Source organism: Montipora capricornis, chromosome 10 (assembly GCF_036669925.1).
Source record: "Montipora capricornis isolate CH-2021 chromosome 10, ASM3666992v2, whole genome shotgun sequence".
In the NCBI taxonomy this organism is placed as follows: domain Eukaryota; kingdom Metazoa; phylum Cnidaria; class Anthozoa; order Scleractinia; family Acroporidae; genus Montipora; species Montipora capricornis.
In genome coordinates, this window is record NC_090892.1 from 66,828,103 (window position 1) to 66,843,102 (window position 15,000).

General features: G+C 40.3%; 3 protein-coding genes across 6 annotated transcripts in view; 1 reads left to right on the top strand and 2 right to left on the bottom strand.

Annotated features, from left to right (window-relative positions):
• The window catches only part of LOC138019784 (E3 ubiquitin-protein ligase TRIM71-like), a 4,646-nt gene extending 498 nt beyond the window's left edge, over positions 1 to 4,148 (bottom strand). Inside the window, exon 1 of the mRNA XM_068866673.1 lies at positions 1 to 4,148. This exon is cut by the window's left edge and continues 498 nt beyond it. Coding sequence (XP_068722774.1) covers positions 1,758 to 4,148 — 2,391 coding nt within the window. The 3' untranslated portion in view covers positions 1 to 1,757.
• The window catches only part of LOC138019787 (mitochondrial ribonuclease P catalytic subunit-like), a 21,306-nt gene extending 7,408 nt beyond the window's left edge, over positions 1 to 13,898 (bottom strand). The window contains exons 1-7 of one of the 3 annotated variants that reach the window (XM_068866677.1): positions 13,154 to 13,898; positions 11,735 to 11,782; positions 11,354 to 11,642; positions 10,733 to 10,905; positions 9,887 to 10,076; positions 7,924 to 8,031; positions 4,058 to 4,193 (exon numbers count right to left, since the gene is read on the bottom strand). In XM_068866677.1, the coding sequence (XP_068722778.1) occupies positions 7,927 to 8,031; positions 9,887 to 10,076; positions 10,733 to 10,905; positions 11,354 to 11,642; positions 11,735 to 11,782; positions 13,154 to 13,893 (1,545 nt within the window). In that variant the 5' untranslated portion in view covers positions 13,894 to 13,898 and the 3' untranslated portion in view covers positions 4,058 to 4,193; positions 7,924 to 7,926. Of the gene's footprint in view, positions 1 to 4,057; positions 4,194 to 7,923; positions 8,032 to 9,886; positions 10,077 to 10,732; positions 10,906 to 11,353; positions 11,643 to 11,734; positions 11,786 to 13,153 lie in introns of those variants that run through there. The other 2 variants (XM_068866675.1, XM_068866676.1) reach the window with 2 other exon arrangements.
• An 83-nt stretch (positions 13,899 to 13,981) lies between these two features.
• Positions 13,982 to 15,000, top strand: part of LOC138018753 (mitochondrial ribonuclease P catalytic subunit-like) — a 7,327-nt gene continuing 6,308 nt past the window's right edge. For both annotated transcript variants that reach the window (XM_068865437.1, XM_068865436.1), the window contains exon 1: positions 13,982 to 14,684. In XM_068865437.1, the coding sequence (XP_068721538.1) occupies positions 13,987 to 14,684 (698 nt within the window). In that variant the 5' untranslated portion in view covers positions 13,982 to 13,986. The remainder of the gene's footprint in view (positions 14,685 to 15,000) is intronic.

Below are 15,000 nucleotides of genomic sequence, written 5' to 3' on the forward strand. Positions count from 1 at the left end.
AGTAAAGTGGCAGCTACGCTATTGGTGGTAACATGGCAACGTGAAAATTACATTAGTTAAATGAAACGCGTTCGTTAATACCGTGGGGATTAAGGGTGCCGATTTGAAGATGAATTTTTGTTCCAGATGGAAAGGTGAACTCCAGATGTTTTTGTTGATTCCTGAACGCCTCCTCTCACGCACGCGCAGTTATTCAACCGGAACCAGAGTTTTCTGGTTCCGGTTTTGGATTATCCCAGAACCTCCCGCGCCCGTTCCGCTGGACAAGGGTAACGGCGGCTCTGGGAACGAAAATGGGAATCGCTGAGATGTTGTTCCAAGACTACCTTTTAAAACTCGCTGCAATAATTTTCGACCTCGCGTATTGCCTTTCTAGCTATCTGATTGGTTCAGTCAATCTTGGTTATCAGCTAGTATGGAAACTAATTGCGTCAAGTGTTGCCAAGCGTTCAGAATTTAATGAAAATTTAATAACACAATTACAATTATTTCATTCGCGTTTGTTGGATAGGAGACTGGTAGTAGCCAACTCCGAGCTACGCGCAATCTCACAAAGATAAATTCCAAATAAATTTCACAGTTTAAGTTTTCTCTTTATAGTCTTGTCATTCTACTTCCTGTCTGCTTTGTAGCACTTGTGAAAATGTAGTGGTTTCCGTTCAACAGCTGTGACTATACATTCAAAAGCACTCAAAGTGCAATGGATCAATATTATACAAAATCATCGCTGAGTTCTCAAATGAACTTTTTCATGGTACTTATCAATACAAATCAGGATCTTCCTTATGCATTGAAAAACCGTTTGCTAAAATTTATTTAAAATTCTTGTAGCAACTGTTATTTCTTACGAAAGTTAAGCATAATGCGCCATTTAAAGCGCTGTTACACTGTGCATTTTTCGTACAACTTGTCTCGCAAGGCCATTGCGAGGCAAATTGCACAAAACTTTACACAAGGAAACACGCCTTGCAACGACCATGAACGGCGTTGCGAGACAAGTTGCAAAACCCTTTGCAGAAAGTAGAAGCCAGTCTATTTCTTGCAATACTTTTCGCCACGTTGCAACCAATTTTTTAAGCATTGCAGAGAGCAACACCTGTCCTGCAACTTGCATGGCAACGCTGAGTTCCGTGTCGTTCCCATACAAATATTTACTATTTTGCCAGCATTGCAAAAAAAATCGGTGAAACTATTACTGACAGCTCACATTTTCAGTTTAATATGAAAATGCAATGTTTTAGTTTACCGCAAACAATTGTAACATTAATGTATTTTTTAAGTACGCGAGAAGCGAACGACATAGACCTCTTTCATAAAATGGCGGCCAAATTAAATATTCTTTTGTTTTCAAATGCTAATAAGCCTTTCTTGCCTCGCTACGACAAGCAAATTTCAAAAAAAATAATTGTTTCAAAATGAGGGCAGTAGGTCTAATTTAGGCCATTTCCGAGTTCATGTCTGCCTTCTCTTCAAAGCGAGTCCAAGTGCGAAGATTTTGTGATAGTAATTAGTTCTACATTACACATGAATGAAAATTAATTTTCATAAGAAAAACTTCGCTCTTAGACTCGCTTTGAAGAGGAGGCAGACTTGAACTCGGAAATGGCCTATTAACAGAAATACAAAAAAAAAAAATGTGAAAGTGGTCGCCATTTATGACAGTGGTCTATAAAATCAGCCACTTCTTAATATAGTAACCTCAAAGATTTTATCCTTCTATGTACATTTTTGTCGTGTTAGCAAAAAAGTGTGTTGGCTTATTCGCTTGGAAAATAAAACACTTTAATTGAGTTATTCTGAGCATCAGCCACAGCAACCCTGCCTTCTGGAGTGTAATCAACGCCTTGCGGCCCGCTAAGTTGCCCGTCGCCGCTTAGTTTCCCGCCAAACTTGGTGACGAAACGCAAGTGTGAATTAAATACTTGAACGCGATTGGTGCGATCAGAAACAAAAATGTATCCGGACGAGTCGACTGTAATACCGGAGGGGTAATGAAATTCTCCATCGCCGGTTCCGGGACGTCCAAACTTCCGTTGAAAGTTACCCACCGTGTCAAAGATTTGCACTCGATGGTTTGAGGTATCGGTGACAAAAATTTCGCCATCTTGAGTGACTGCGATGTAAGAAGGGTTGTTAAATTCTCCATCCTTCGTTCCCAATGAGCCAAACTGGCTGCAGTAGACTCCCCGGTCGCTGAAAACGACGATTCGATGATTTTGTTGGTCGGTAACTAGTAACTGTCCTTCTTCATCGACTGCTACACCCGTGGGGTTTTTTAAATCCCAAGGGTTCCGTCCCTTGCATGAAATTACTTTACATAACACTCCTTCCATGCTGAACATCTGAATGCGGTGATTTTGTTGATCAGCAACTACAATTCGTCCATTTTGCGAAATGCAAACACCTGTTGGGGAATTAAACTTTCCAACATCCTTGCCAGAACATCCAAACTGCCGCAAGAAACCGCCACGGCTTGTAAATAGCTGAATTCTGTCGTTCAGTGTATCTGCGACGACTATGATCCCATTACTTGCTACGGTTACATCACACGGGTTGTTTAACTCCCCTCTTCCTTTACCTCTGCAGCCGAAGCGCAAACAAACCGGAAGTGACTTGGTGGCGAAACACATATGACCCTTTTTTACATTCACGGTGTAAGGGCTTTCCTCTACTTGCTCACCGTTAACCAGCACTGAGATCACGTGTTCTCCTTGAATTCTTGGCTTGTAACTGAGCGTGTAAAGTCGTGGACTCTGTTCCACGACGTTACAAGTTAGGATAACCAAATCTGGCGTTTCAATACGAACATGGAAATCAACTTTGTTAACCACGGACTCTCCTTGCACACTTAAAACAAAAGTCGACGTCTTGCCAACAGCGGCATTGTAAAGGCCCTCTCCGATAAGTCTAACCGCGGGAGGCCTATTGCCGCTTTCCAGTTTGCCTCCTCGTTTGATGACGTCGAGCAGAAGATCTTCCTCGGTGACGTAATCAAATTCCGGTCCCTCCAAAGGTGACATCTCTTGAATCATGTTATCTATGCTTCGAAGTCTCTCTGTCATGAAGTCTTTAACCCTGGAGATTTCGGCGGAATTTCCTTCGTTTAGCATTCTTTCGACCAGAGCACAATTACTCTCCACGTCTTTGATTCCCTTGTACAAACGCTCTTTCTGTTGTTCTAACAATGTCACTTTGTACTCTCGCATTGTCTCCAAATCATCAAGTAGCTGTGCCTCACGCGCTCTCAAAGCTCTAATATACCGAGCAGTGGAACTTTTAATTTGCTCTTCAATCGCCTGGGCATGCTCTGGTACATCTACGCAAGTTTCCTCTATCTCTAACAAAGCTCTCTTCACGAAAGGACTCCTCATTTTAACTGTGTCCAGGAGTTTAGTTACCTCTTGTCTTTGCTTTTCAGACGCTTCTTTCAAAGGTTCGAACGCATGAGTTGGTTTTGGATGGCTAACAACGGTGCATTCACGACAAATAAGCTTGTCGCACGTCTGGCAAAAATAAGTCAGGTCTTCACATTTATGTTCCGCGCAGCTGTCAGGGTTGCATAAATTATTGTTGTCTTCCTCCTCCGTCGTTAGCTCATTTAAAGAGATAATGTGGTGTTCCCTTGTAACACGTACCCTACGATGGGCAGCTGTGCACTTGTCGCACAAAAATTCGCGACAGTCATTGCACTGCCCTGTAGCTTCGGCGTTGTCTTCGCAGTTTCCACACTGAAGGGGAGTTTTCTTTTCCTCGAGCACGAAACTCGGATTTTTCAATATCAGAAAGTTGATGGGCAGTGCATCGATTCCTTCACTCCCTAATTCACTCGGGAAAGAACAAATGGGACAGACGACACTTTTTTGTTTGCCGCTTTCATTTTCTGCCAGACTCTCGATGCAACTCTTGCAAAAACTATGCAAACATCGCAACATCCGCGGCCGGTTAAAAGATTGTTTGCACACACCACATATTAACGCCGAATCATTTACAACCCGTTCGTTTCTCGTGACTTTCTTTTGCGGCTCCTTAACGTCCCCATTTTGAGACAATTTATCCAGTTTTTCCAACGAACTCCAACGAGAAGGCTGTGTAATGTCATCGAAATAGTTCTCCACAGATAAACTTTCCCAGGTCTTCCAGCGTCGCATGTTCGATGCGTTGACTTCCCGATTGAAGGACAATAGATTTACACACTGCAATTTTAAAATAGGAACCTTTTTACATCGTAGTCATGGAAATAAACACTTATATGAAAAATGTCTTCCATTCGTAATGACAAAACAACACAAGGAGAACAATACGCTTTCGAAATATTGCAAAAAGAGCGATACCAAAATTATCCTTTCTTGCCTTGCCTGGTTTCAAATACCCTTCGTACTGATTAATTTGATACGAAATGTGTCAAGTGCTTTATCGACACTGTGCTTAAATTATTTAGGCTTGAGTCAGCTCGTTACGCAAGCTCCTATTAATAAACATTCTCTTAAAACTGTTTTACAGGAAAGAAAAGCAGAAGATGTAAAAACTGCTCTTCAACAAGCAAAAGAAATTGGTTATCAGCTTCAGTGGACGTTCTACGGGTTAATACTTTTGCCATTTGATAGAATGCTGAAATCTTCATGGCACGTTTCCACAGAAGCCATTAAGACTAAATTTAAACTTATGGCAAACCACAATTCTCTAAAAAAAAAAAAAAAAAAAAAAACACTTGGTGCATTCAAGGCTCAACCATAAAATGAGCCGACTTCTTACACCGGTCGCAGGATTGAAAAAAAAAACCTATGTAGTTGCAGAATTTTCTCGAGTGCCTTGAACAGTTTTTTGACAGGGTAGGATTTGTGAACACTTGAATGAGTTTCCACCAGTTGGTGGTTTACGGGTGGCGTTGAATAAATAGAAAAAGCTAACCAATCCCAACATGAATAGATTAACCTCTGTTTATTAGAATCATGTCATGTAATTTTGAACAAAAATCTTAATATCCGTCATTGCTCATTCCAGACCAATGGATGGGCTTCGATTTAGCAGAAGATTGTATTCAGCTCGAAAAATGCAAGTTTAGACTTTTAAAGGATTAAAGAATTACTTTTCGTCTGACCACTAACTTTAATGTCAGCTGAACTCAAAGGCCGTAATTATAGTTACTATTTTGCCATTAAATAATACTTTGGCAACCCATAGCGATGAATGCCGTATTTACAAGAATTAAAAGTAACATTTTAAATCATCGATAAAAAGAACGAATACCAGTTACTTAATAACTAATTCATGATATAAATTACGTAGAATGGAAAATAAATATATAATCAGAGATCTAATAATCTAATTGTAATTACAGCTATTATACATCTATGACTGAGACCAGAGGTTATAATAAAAAGAACTCCTGAAATTGAATGGTCCGTTTTTCACCAGGAGAATCCGCTGCTTCATCTGTAGGCGGTAAAAAATTGCTCAATTTATTGTTCTCATCACCAGTAATAGCATTAAATGCTTTGCAAGAAATAGCTTCAGTATAACATTCGATCGGAGGGATGTCTGCATTCTCTAGTGCGTCACTATATGATATTTCGGAATAGGTCATTGACAGAGCCCGTTTCCGTACGCGTTCTATTTCACACCTCAGGTGCAGGGGTAGTGCTTAATAAAGAACTGGTGCAGCGTATGTTCAGATGGATCTTATACAGTCTTGTAAAACACCAGCAGATCGTGGCAAGCTAGGTACTGCACTAAAAAATACAGGAGCTTGGATGATCTCTTTCAGTTTCACTGGAATTATTACTGCATGTAAGATTAATTGATGTTGTTACTCTAAGAAGTTTACGGTAACACAGCAGTTCAGACATTCTAGCTCCTTGCTATTAACGATGATGGGATCGAGAACTGCTTGAACTTTTGCAAATGAAATGTATAACAATTTGCATTTGTCACTATTTCAAGGAGAGTTACTCTGTTCTCAAATGACAAACGCGATCGACTACAGTAAGGGGCCCAGTTCTCGGCCACTTTTTGTTCAACGTTTATTTTTAGCGCCACAAGTGAATCTGAATAAAAAGCAATTGCTTCCAAAGGTAGCTTTATTCCTTGCCTTTCGTCCTGCCGAGTTTTGAGTTTACAGCTACTATATACTGTGAGCAAATAGAGGTGACGCGAAGTAGGTGAATTTGATTTCCACGAAAACGTGTTTGTTTACGGCTACTCGAATTACATGGCCTAATTCAAGTTTTTATTTTATCTGTATAGGAGGCCCAAATGAGCCAATTCTTGGCATAATGAACGTAGAGTGATAAAGCTTTCTGTTAAATGTAAACTTTTCCTGGCCTATTTTATTCTTTTACCTAAATTCACCCCTCAATATTTCCTTAGTACTTTTGCGTATTTGCCTATTCTCGGCCACCCTGCTGGCCGTCGACAACACTAAAAAGAGCTCATAGTTTCGTATGGAGTTTTCATGTCAAATCATTTGTAAAAGTAAAGCTGTAATGGGGTGGCATGTTCCGACAGTAGCTATGAATTAAAACTATGAGTTCTGACTTACCGGACCCTGTTTTGAAATACCCAACTCTTTTTTTAGCCTCGCTTGCCAGTTTATTTACGAGAAAAACTAGGCGTGCAAAAAACTTCAAGTATACAAGTTTACGTTTTTTGTGGCCGAGAACTGGGCCCCATACTGTACATATATGCACTGAACCCTAGTTTCCTTCTGCAACAACCTAGAAACTGTCGTGTCGCCGACATGTTTCCGCAACTGAGCATCTATGGTATTAAAATCCAAATCATTTATTTACGCGAGAAATAGCCAGAGTCCTAGCTTTGTTCCTTGGAAGACCGCTAAGTGGACTGAGCCCCATTCACTCAGAAAACACCTATTAACATTGAAGTTTGTTCTGCCGGAACCAGTCAGTAAAAAAATCAATGATCCAGTTAGTTATGCTACTTAGAAGATCTCACACAACTTATCTAAAGTAGAGTTTCCCTCTACTAACTGGGGTCGGACGCAACACAACGTGTAATGGTAATGACAGGTTATAGCCTCCTGTTACGGGTGCATGAGAGCAACATTGTAGGTGGGGTGGAGTGACCACGTGTAGCTTGAATCTTGCGCAACTGTTAGCTTCGCATTTCTGTCAAGAGTTTGAACTGCACATGCGTCCCACACTGGGCTCAGTGTGGAGGGATGCGACGGGTGCATCGGACCGAAGTGTTAAGACCAGTTAAAAAGGCTTCAACATTTGCTTCAACATGCATTCAAAACTTTGCTGAACGAAATGTTCGGTGCGTTTGAACAGGACGTTCAACATTGTAGAAAGCGAGTTGAATCAAGTTTAAATCGGTTTAAACTTCCATTCAACATCGATTCAACTTTTCCTTTGTTTTCGAAAGTGTCGAATGGTGTCAAAGCCGTTAACAACACTCTGTTCAAACACATGAATGCTCACATCAGGCCGTAAAAGTCAATAGGGCGAAGTTTATCCGGACAAGAGAGGCTGGTTTCTAGCTCTTAGTTCCTCGCAATCAAATTTCGCGAAAGTGTTGGTTCTTCTGTTGGTGCAATGTTGGAACCGTTTGAACGGACTGCGCACAACTTCGCTTTTGCGTCCAACATTTGCCCAACATCCCTTCAACTTTTCTTGAACGAATGTTGGGCAAATGTTGAAACCGTTTATACAATGGGCCTTAAAACACATGGTGGTAAATTAAGAATTTTGAGCACTTGTATAGCCGCCCTACCCCCACTTTTTCTTACGGTGTTGTTTTCAGCGTGAGCAAAGACTAATTTACACTACTTGTACATTATATCAAGACCTAGCCCCCCCCCCCCCCCCCACCCCACACACACACACACACACACACACACACACACACACACACACTTTCAATCGTGCTCCGCGGCCCCTGTTAGTAAAAACAAGATTGCCTTACTTGTTAACTTGTTCCTTTCTGAATACAAAGCCATCTGTTTCCATCACTGGAAGGAAAGTGCCAAGTATCGCCAGAAGTTTGGACGGCAGGGGTATATTCATTGCGAGGCTGCGGACGAATGACAATCACATTCGTAAAAGTAAAAGTAAAGTAAAAAAAAAGTCAAGTAAAGTTAAGTCAATTTATTTAACGTCGGTAGTTCCTTCACTTATGAAACTGGTATCAATGGAAGCCGACGGTGCGCTTTTTACCCCCCTCCCTCTGTCAGTGCTCCGTTTCACGGATATTTAAAGCTATAGCTACACAGGTCAGAGGAAAGTGGAAACAGACGTTGAAGTCACCGAGAATCGAACTGGGGGCCCCTTGCTCCGAAAGCCGCGCACTAGCCAACTGAGCTACGCATGCAAATGTTGGTTTTTGAGGAGAGGGGAAAACCGGAGTACCCGGGGAAAAACCTCTCTGTGCAGAGTAGAGAACCAACAAATTCAACCCACATATGGCGTAGAATCCGGGAATCGATCCTGGGCCACACTGGTGGAAGGCGAGTGCTCTCACTACTGTGCCAGCCCTGCTCCCCAAAAAGCGATTTGATTTCATGAATTTGTGTGAGAGATAGAACCTAACAGCGATGTAAACGAATGGATGTGATTTAGACAAACAAAAAGCGTATTTCACTTGCACGAGATACCATAAACGAGTGATACTGTCAGCTTATTGCGCGCGATATACTGTTGTGAAAAGTTACAATTAGCTCACAAGGCACGAGAAAAACCGACGCCTCTTCACCAAAAGAGCTCATGATCACTAGCTGTTGAGTTCGAAAGTTCCATGTTCTCCTTGGGCAGGCTCTATCAGCAAATGCCTCACTGAGGGAAACGAGCTTAAGTGGTAGAAAACGATTCCAATGAAAGATATAAAGAGTTTAAAACATGTACTGTAAGCACAAAGGGCTGTTTCAAGGGGATGGTGTTTATGGGCGATATTCAAATCGACTTACAGAAGGAAATATAATAATGACTTTTAAATCAAATATCTGAAGAACTGCCACTCCTTCTTGTCTCTTGCAAGCTCATAATAAATTATTATAATAACAGATAAATTTATATTTATAAAAAAAATTGCTTTACAAGGATTATTAAGAGCATTAAAAAAAAAGTAGACTAGAAAACTCATATTAAATTTTGTTCTCAGTTAAGGAGGCTCAAACCAGTTTTAACACTTTCAACAAACTGTACTATTGGGAAGGATTGAATCTACAAAACGTTTTCCCTTAACGGTAATGTTATGATGCCATATGATGTACTCATTATGATGATGCTTAACAAGATGTACTCATTAATGTGACGTAACGGGTTACCATGGCAACAAAACAGCCATCTAAAAACTGCCTATATTTTGTCTTTAAATGCGTATATATATCTCAAAAACGAACCCAGTGACCCCATTTTTTATTGCTGGAGAGTGATTAGCACGCAAGGATAAAACTTTCGCCAAAGTTTAAAAAGTTCTGTGGGGCAGATTCCTAGCCACCTTTACAATTAAAAAAGATTAAGATGGCTCTGAATCCACTCCAGATAATTGCTTTTTAAACTTTGAAGAGAGTTTCCTCTTCGCCTGCTAATCACTTTTCAGGAATAAAAAATGGGGGTCACTGAGTTCGTTTTTGAGATATAAGCACTTAAAAACAAAATATAGGGCATTTTTAAATGGTTTTTTGTTGCCATGGTAATTTATTACGTCACATTAATATGTGCATCTTGTTAAGCAATTACTGCTGTTTCATTATGGTACCATAACATTGCCATTCAGTGAAACAGTGTTGTAGAGTTAATCTTTCTAGAAACGCATTCCCTCCAAATTGTTGAAACCGGTTGAGTGACTTTAAAGTCTCTATTTCTGTAGTTTTGAAAAAAACCTGTTTAACTAAAAGCATCCAAAAATAAATAAATAAATAAATACATACTGCAAATAGTGGGCTTTCATCAACAAATCTTTCCAGCTTGAACTGATAAAGTTTCTGCCATCTGTTGAATTGAATCTTGAGTAATGGATCCATGTCACAAGTATAGTCATGAAACCTGTCATTAGATACCAACAATGTTCCTGGACCACAATGCATTGCTGCACTGAGAAAGTAGAGGTCATCCACTGAGCTAAAGATAAAGGGACGAATGTTATTAAAAAGCAGGCACACAGCTCTTCAGAGCACTTGTGCAGTTTTAGTCTTTCAAATGACTGAAATGTGGCAAAAATGTTGTCTGAAAGGCTCGAACCTATGAACCTCTGTAATGAGGTTATCATTGACACAATGAAATCAGGGACTTCAGCAATTGAAAAAAAGCTAGACGAAAAACTGCACGCTTGATCAAAAAATGGGCTTGTAATAGTGTGATTTTACTGCATGTTAGTTTAACATGAGCCATTGATCAGGCCCATTGATGGCAGGGCGTAGCTAAGATTTTTGAAAACGGGGAGAGGGGGGGGGGGGGTCACACTCCCTCACACCCAGGGTCCTTACTGGTTTGTCATGTCAACATCCACCCTGTTTTCAGTGAAAATGACAATTTTTTGGATGAGTGCTGAGTGCAGGAAGGGGGGGGGGGGGGGGGGGGCATAAATAATTACTATGTTCCAGCCTCACAGGTATGGTTTGTATTATGTGGTTGACTGTCATGAAGGGGGGTCACAGGGAACCCTAGGACCCCCCTGGCTACACTCTGGATGGCTTGTGAGTTTGTCACATGAACATTTATTGAAATCTTCTGATGTCAAAAATTGTCTTCATTTTATATAATAAAAAAAAGTATACCATTCTGGCAAACAAATCAAGCCACAGTCTTTGTGATCAGTCAGATACTCCACCAGGGCACCAAGGGGTGTTTTTCCACCCCTCTTTGATCTTTCTGACAATCTCATTGGACTGGAACCAACAACCAGAACTCGCTTTTTTTTATTTACAAAATGTAGCACCACATTTTGTACCTAAGCATAAAAAAGAGAAAAATGAATGCAGTACATGTGACAAGTAAATGTTCATCTCATCGTTATATGATCATGCAAATTTCTATGTTAAACTTCTGTTCACCAGCTTGGAAATTTTTTTTACACGAAATCTGCTTCTGGGTGTATAATGACAGAAATGACTTAGGTTTTGTAACAAAAATTGGTTCCCCTGTGGGTCATGCACAAGGCAAAAGAACACCTCTTTGATTTGACTTATTTTCCAGGGCATTTATTTCAACTTCCCCATTAATGCTACTTTAATTAAACCAAGCAAACCTGCATGCAAAACCCAATGAAACCTCTAAGCAAAACTTTCATGAAACTGCCAAAAGAAGAATTAGGATCATACTTGACAGTCAGCACTCAAATGCTATGGCATAGGAACAAAAACATGAAATAAGTCAAAAGTTATTAGTAAAATATTTACATTGTAAGGATCAAAAAAGCCTCTAAAATATCCCACATTGAGTCCATCAATGATGACATCATATGGTCCTGTGCTTTCTAAGAAATATTCCACACTTAAAGGAATCCGATTCAGTTGCTCTGGCAAGACATAATCAATAAAATTTCCTGCAGAAGTGAAACTTTTAACTTGTTGAACAGTTCTGTGTGGCTTCCAAAGATGCTTAACCAGAGAGAGTTTTAACTCTTCAAGTTCCTTGATAGAGAATTCACCAGTTTCCAGCTTCTGTTTGCAGGAATAGCAATGGAATCTGGTAAAATAAAGACAACCAAGAATAAGTAAAAAATTATTATTGATTAGCAAATTTTTGATAGATCTGAATAGACCAACACATTTTCTCACGTTTGTGTAGCAATTGTCCATGACGTAATCCACTTGGTTTGTCCATGTCTGCTAATCAAAATACAGTATTCGTAACCTAAAATGTTGAAATTATTTTTCAAATGCAGTTGCCTCATCTTTGAAAGGAGAATTTAAGTTTCTCTCAAGACTTATAAGACTGACATAACCGTATGCTTTCTTCCCAAAAACACCCTCCCCGGTTTCCATGAGTTCAAGGGTAGGCCTGCGAGTCCTGAATTTTCTGCCCCACAATTCTTTGGTCTCATGGTTCTCCATGACAGTAACTATTTTTTTTCCAAAAATACTACTGTATATTAAAAACAAATCTCCACTCATAATGAATCTTTCATTTAAGTCTGTCAATCAGATCAATGCTTTGCCCTGCGTCAACTGGTAGAAAAAAGCCTTGAATTTCAACTCCCTGTGATGATGAACTTTGTTGAATTTAAGGCTGCTTTTGACCTAGCATGCACAGAGCAGCATGCACAAAGAATCCTCTGGAAAATACTTGAGGCATATGGGCTACCCAAGAAGATATTTAATCGTAAGTGGTTTGAACCCAGGAGTCATATCATAATTAAGTAAAGCATGGTTGTCCAGGTGAGTGTATTCCTGAGAAGGACTGTTTGAGATGACATTGACTGAGGTTTCGACAACCTGAGCAGAAGTCATCTTCAGAATCAAGGTTCTTGACTCTGAAGATGACTTCCACTCAGGTTGTCGAAACATTAGTCAATATCATCTCAAACAGTCCTTCTCAGGACTACACTCACCCGGACGATCATACTTTACTTAATTAAGATATTTAATATCATGAAAAACATCAATGATGGATTGGAATGTTGTGTATTAATTTTAGGGTGGATGGAGAATCAACAGAGTGGTTCACAGTATCAGCTGGTGTTAGGCAAGGCTGTGTATGGTCCCCTCCCACTGTTGTTTGCCATGTTGATAGATTGGGCGCCCAAGCACACCCTGGACTAGAATGACTCTGGAATTGTACTCGAAAAACAAAGGAGTTTGCATTACCAGCAGCAAAGACTGTATCTGACCTTGAATTTGCAGACAATATCCCAAGTGGAAGAGAAGGGGAGCAAAGTAGGACTCGTCATCTCCTCCACAAGTCCAAAAATTTATGAAAAAATTGGGAGGGCAGGCTTTACATTTTTTTCAGTGATGCATAACTATCATTTACAATGACAAGCAGCTTAGCAAAATCTTCCAGTGACACAAAAATGTAACACTGTACAAATGTTGCATCCCTGCCATGTCTCAGGGACTGGAGGGGAGAAGGAGGGGGGTGGGCATGGTTTTAATTGATTAGTGCATAATGCTGTCAGCAGAATGTCAATCAAATTATGCCCCCTTCATCCCTTAAAAAAACCATATTCAATGTTGACCTTATGTGATGTGTCTAACCTATCAAACCATATCTTTATTGCCTCAAGAGCGTCATCCGTCAATTTGTACCGATATTTCACAAAGTCTTGAAAGATTTTCAACACATTGCATGTCAGGTGCTTATCTTCCTTCCCAGTGCAAGCTCGGATTAGTGCTGTGCACAGGTTACTGCTAAGCCCATGGATAACAGCTGAACGTTCCATCTCCTTGATGGCTTCAAAAGCGCCCATTATATCGCCTCTCTCAATGGCTGCTTCCACAAAAGGTTCATAGTGGCGAGCTTTTGGAGTTAAACCATCCCTTTTCATCTTATCAAGGAAATCCTTCATTTCTCCTAATTGGTGACATTTAGAGTATAAGATCGCCAGATTACAATAGGATGAGTAGGTCTTTGGAAAACCTTCCTTTTCCCATAGGGATTTAATTGCAAGAGCTTCCTCGATCTTGCCATAATACAAATACCAGTACAGTGCAGAGTTTAAGCATTCTATCCGATATTTATCAGGAAGATTGACGCATTGACTAAATAGGTTTGAAACTTTTTGTGGAGTTTGCTCTGCCTCGCACAACCATCGAATGTCACCCACGTGCAATCGGTCGTGATTATTTTCGTCGACATTTCCCTTTTCTAGCACCTTGTTTAGATGTCTCGTTGATGTAAAACTCCACTGTCTTCTTCCTCCTGTGACGCATAATCTAAGAACACTTGGGATCTCACTAAAAGCTCTCCTTTTGTGTAGACTTACAAATCGGGGCATTTTGATGGCAGTGATCACTGGGTGCAATGTAAGAACACATGTGGTGTCTTCAGCCACGATAATTCGTGACAACTACATAACCCAGCGACCAAAATGGCAAGCAGAACTGTCTTCTTTAATAGTCCTTTTTGTTTGCAAAAAACCCAGGGGACGCTGACTTTGTTGAGGGGCTATATTAGGCAATTAGTAAGGGAAGGATCTTCATCTTCTCCTGCAGAACCAAAGGGAGATCGAATGCGCATAGGGGACATGAGATGGCTTTGCCAAACACATGAAGCTCCACGTTTGTTCCAAAAACTCCGCGAACTTCCCGAAAAACACCTAGCAGATTCCGTCAGCTCTGCTCTTTATTGGTTCTTATATTACGACAAGATTGAAGAGGCTTTAGAATTTAAGAATCTTGTGGACAAATATGGTATTTCGAAGACGTATTCTACCTACTCAACACTTGCTACGCTTTATTCGAAATGTGGCCAGTTGGTGAAAGACTTACATAAGGAGATGGTAAGGGATGGATTGACTCCAAAAACTCGACATTATGCACCTTTTGTGGAGGCAGCTGTCCATAAAGGGGATCTGTTGAGTGCATTTGATTCGCTAAACGAGATGCAGAATTCTGCTGTTGTTTTTGAACGGAACATGGATGTCTACACTTCGCTAATTACAGCTTGTGCGCAGCAACAGAATAGTCAGTTATCAAAGAAGGTCTTGGAGATCTTTCGTGACTTTGCAAAACACCGTGATTCGTTAAGTATTGATACTCTAAGGGCAATCAAGATTTGGTTTGATAGGTATGCGAGCAAAAGACTAAATCTGTGGTGTGTGTGTAGGGAGGGGTGGTGAGATTCAACTTCTGGGTATGTTATCTCCATGAACATCGGTTTCAAATTTGTAACTTCGAGTTGATATATGAATTATAGTCATTCTGGTCTGTTTTTATCATGTGCAACCGTCAACTCAAATTGATCACAAAATCTGGAATTTTGGTGGGACCACAGGCAGACAACCATAAGGATGCGAGAGCGTGTGACGTCACGTTTTTTGAGACAGTGGTAACGGCTGATTCAACTGATCAAGGAAAAATAATGTTCCATAAGAGCTTCAAAT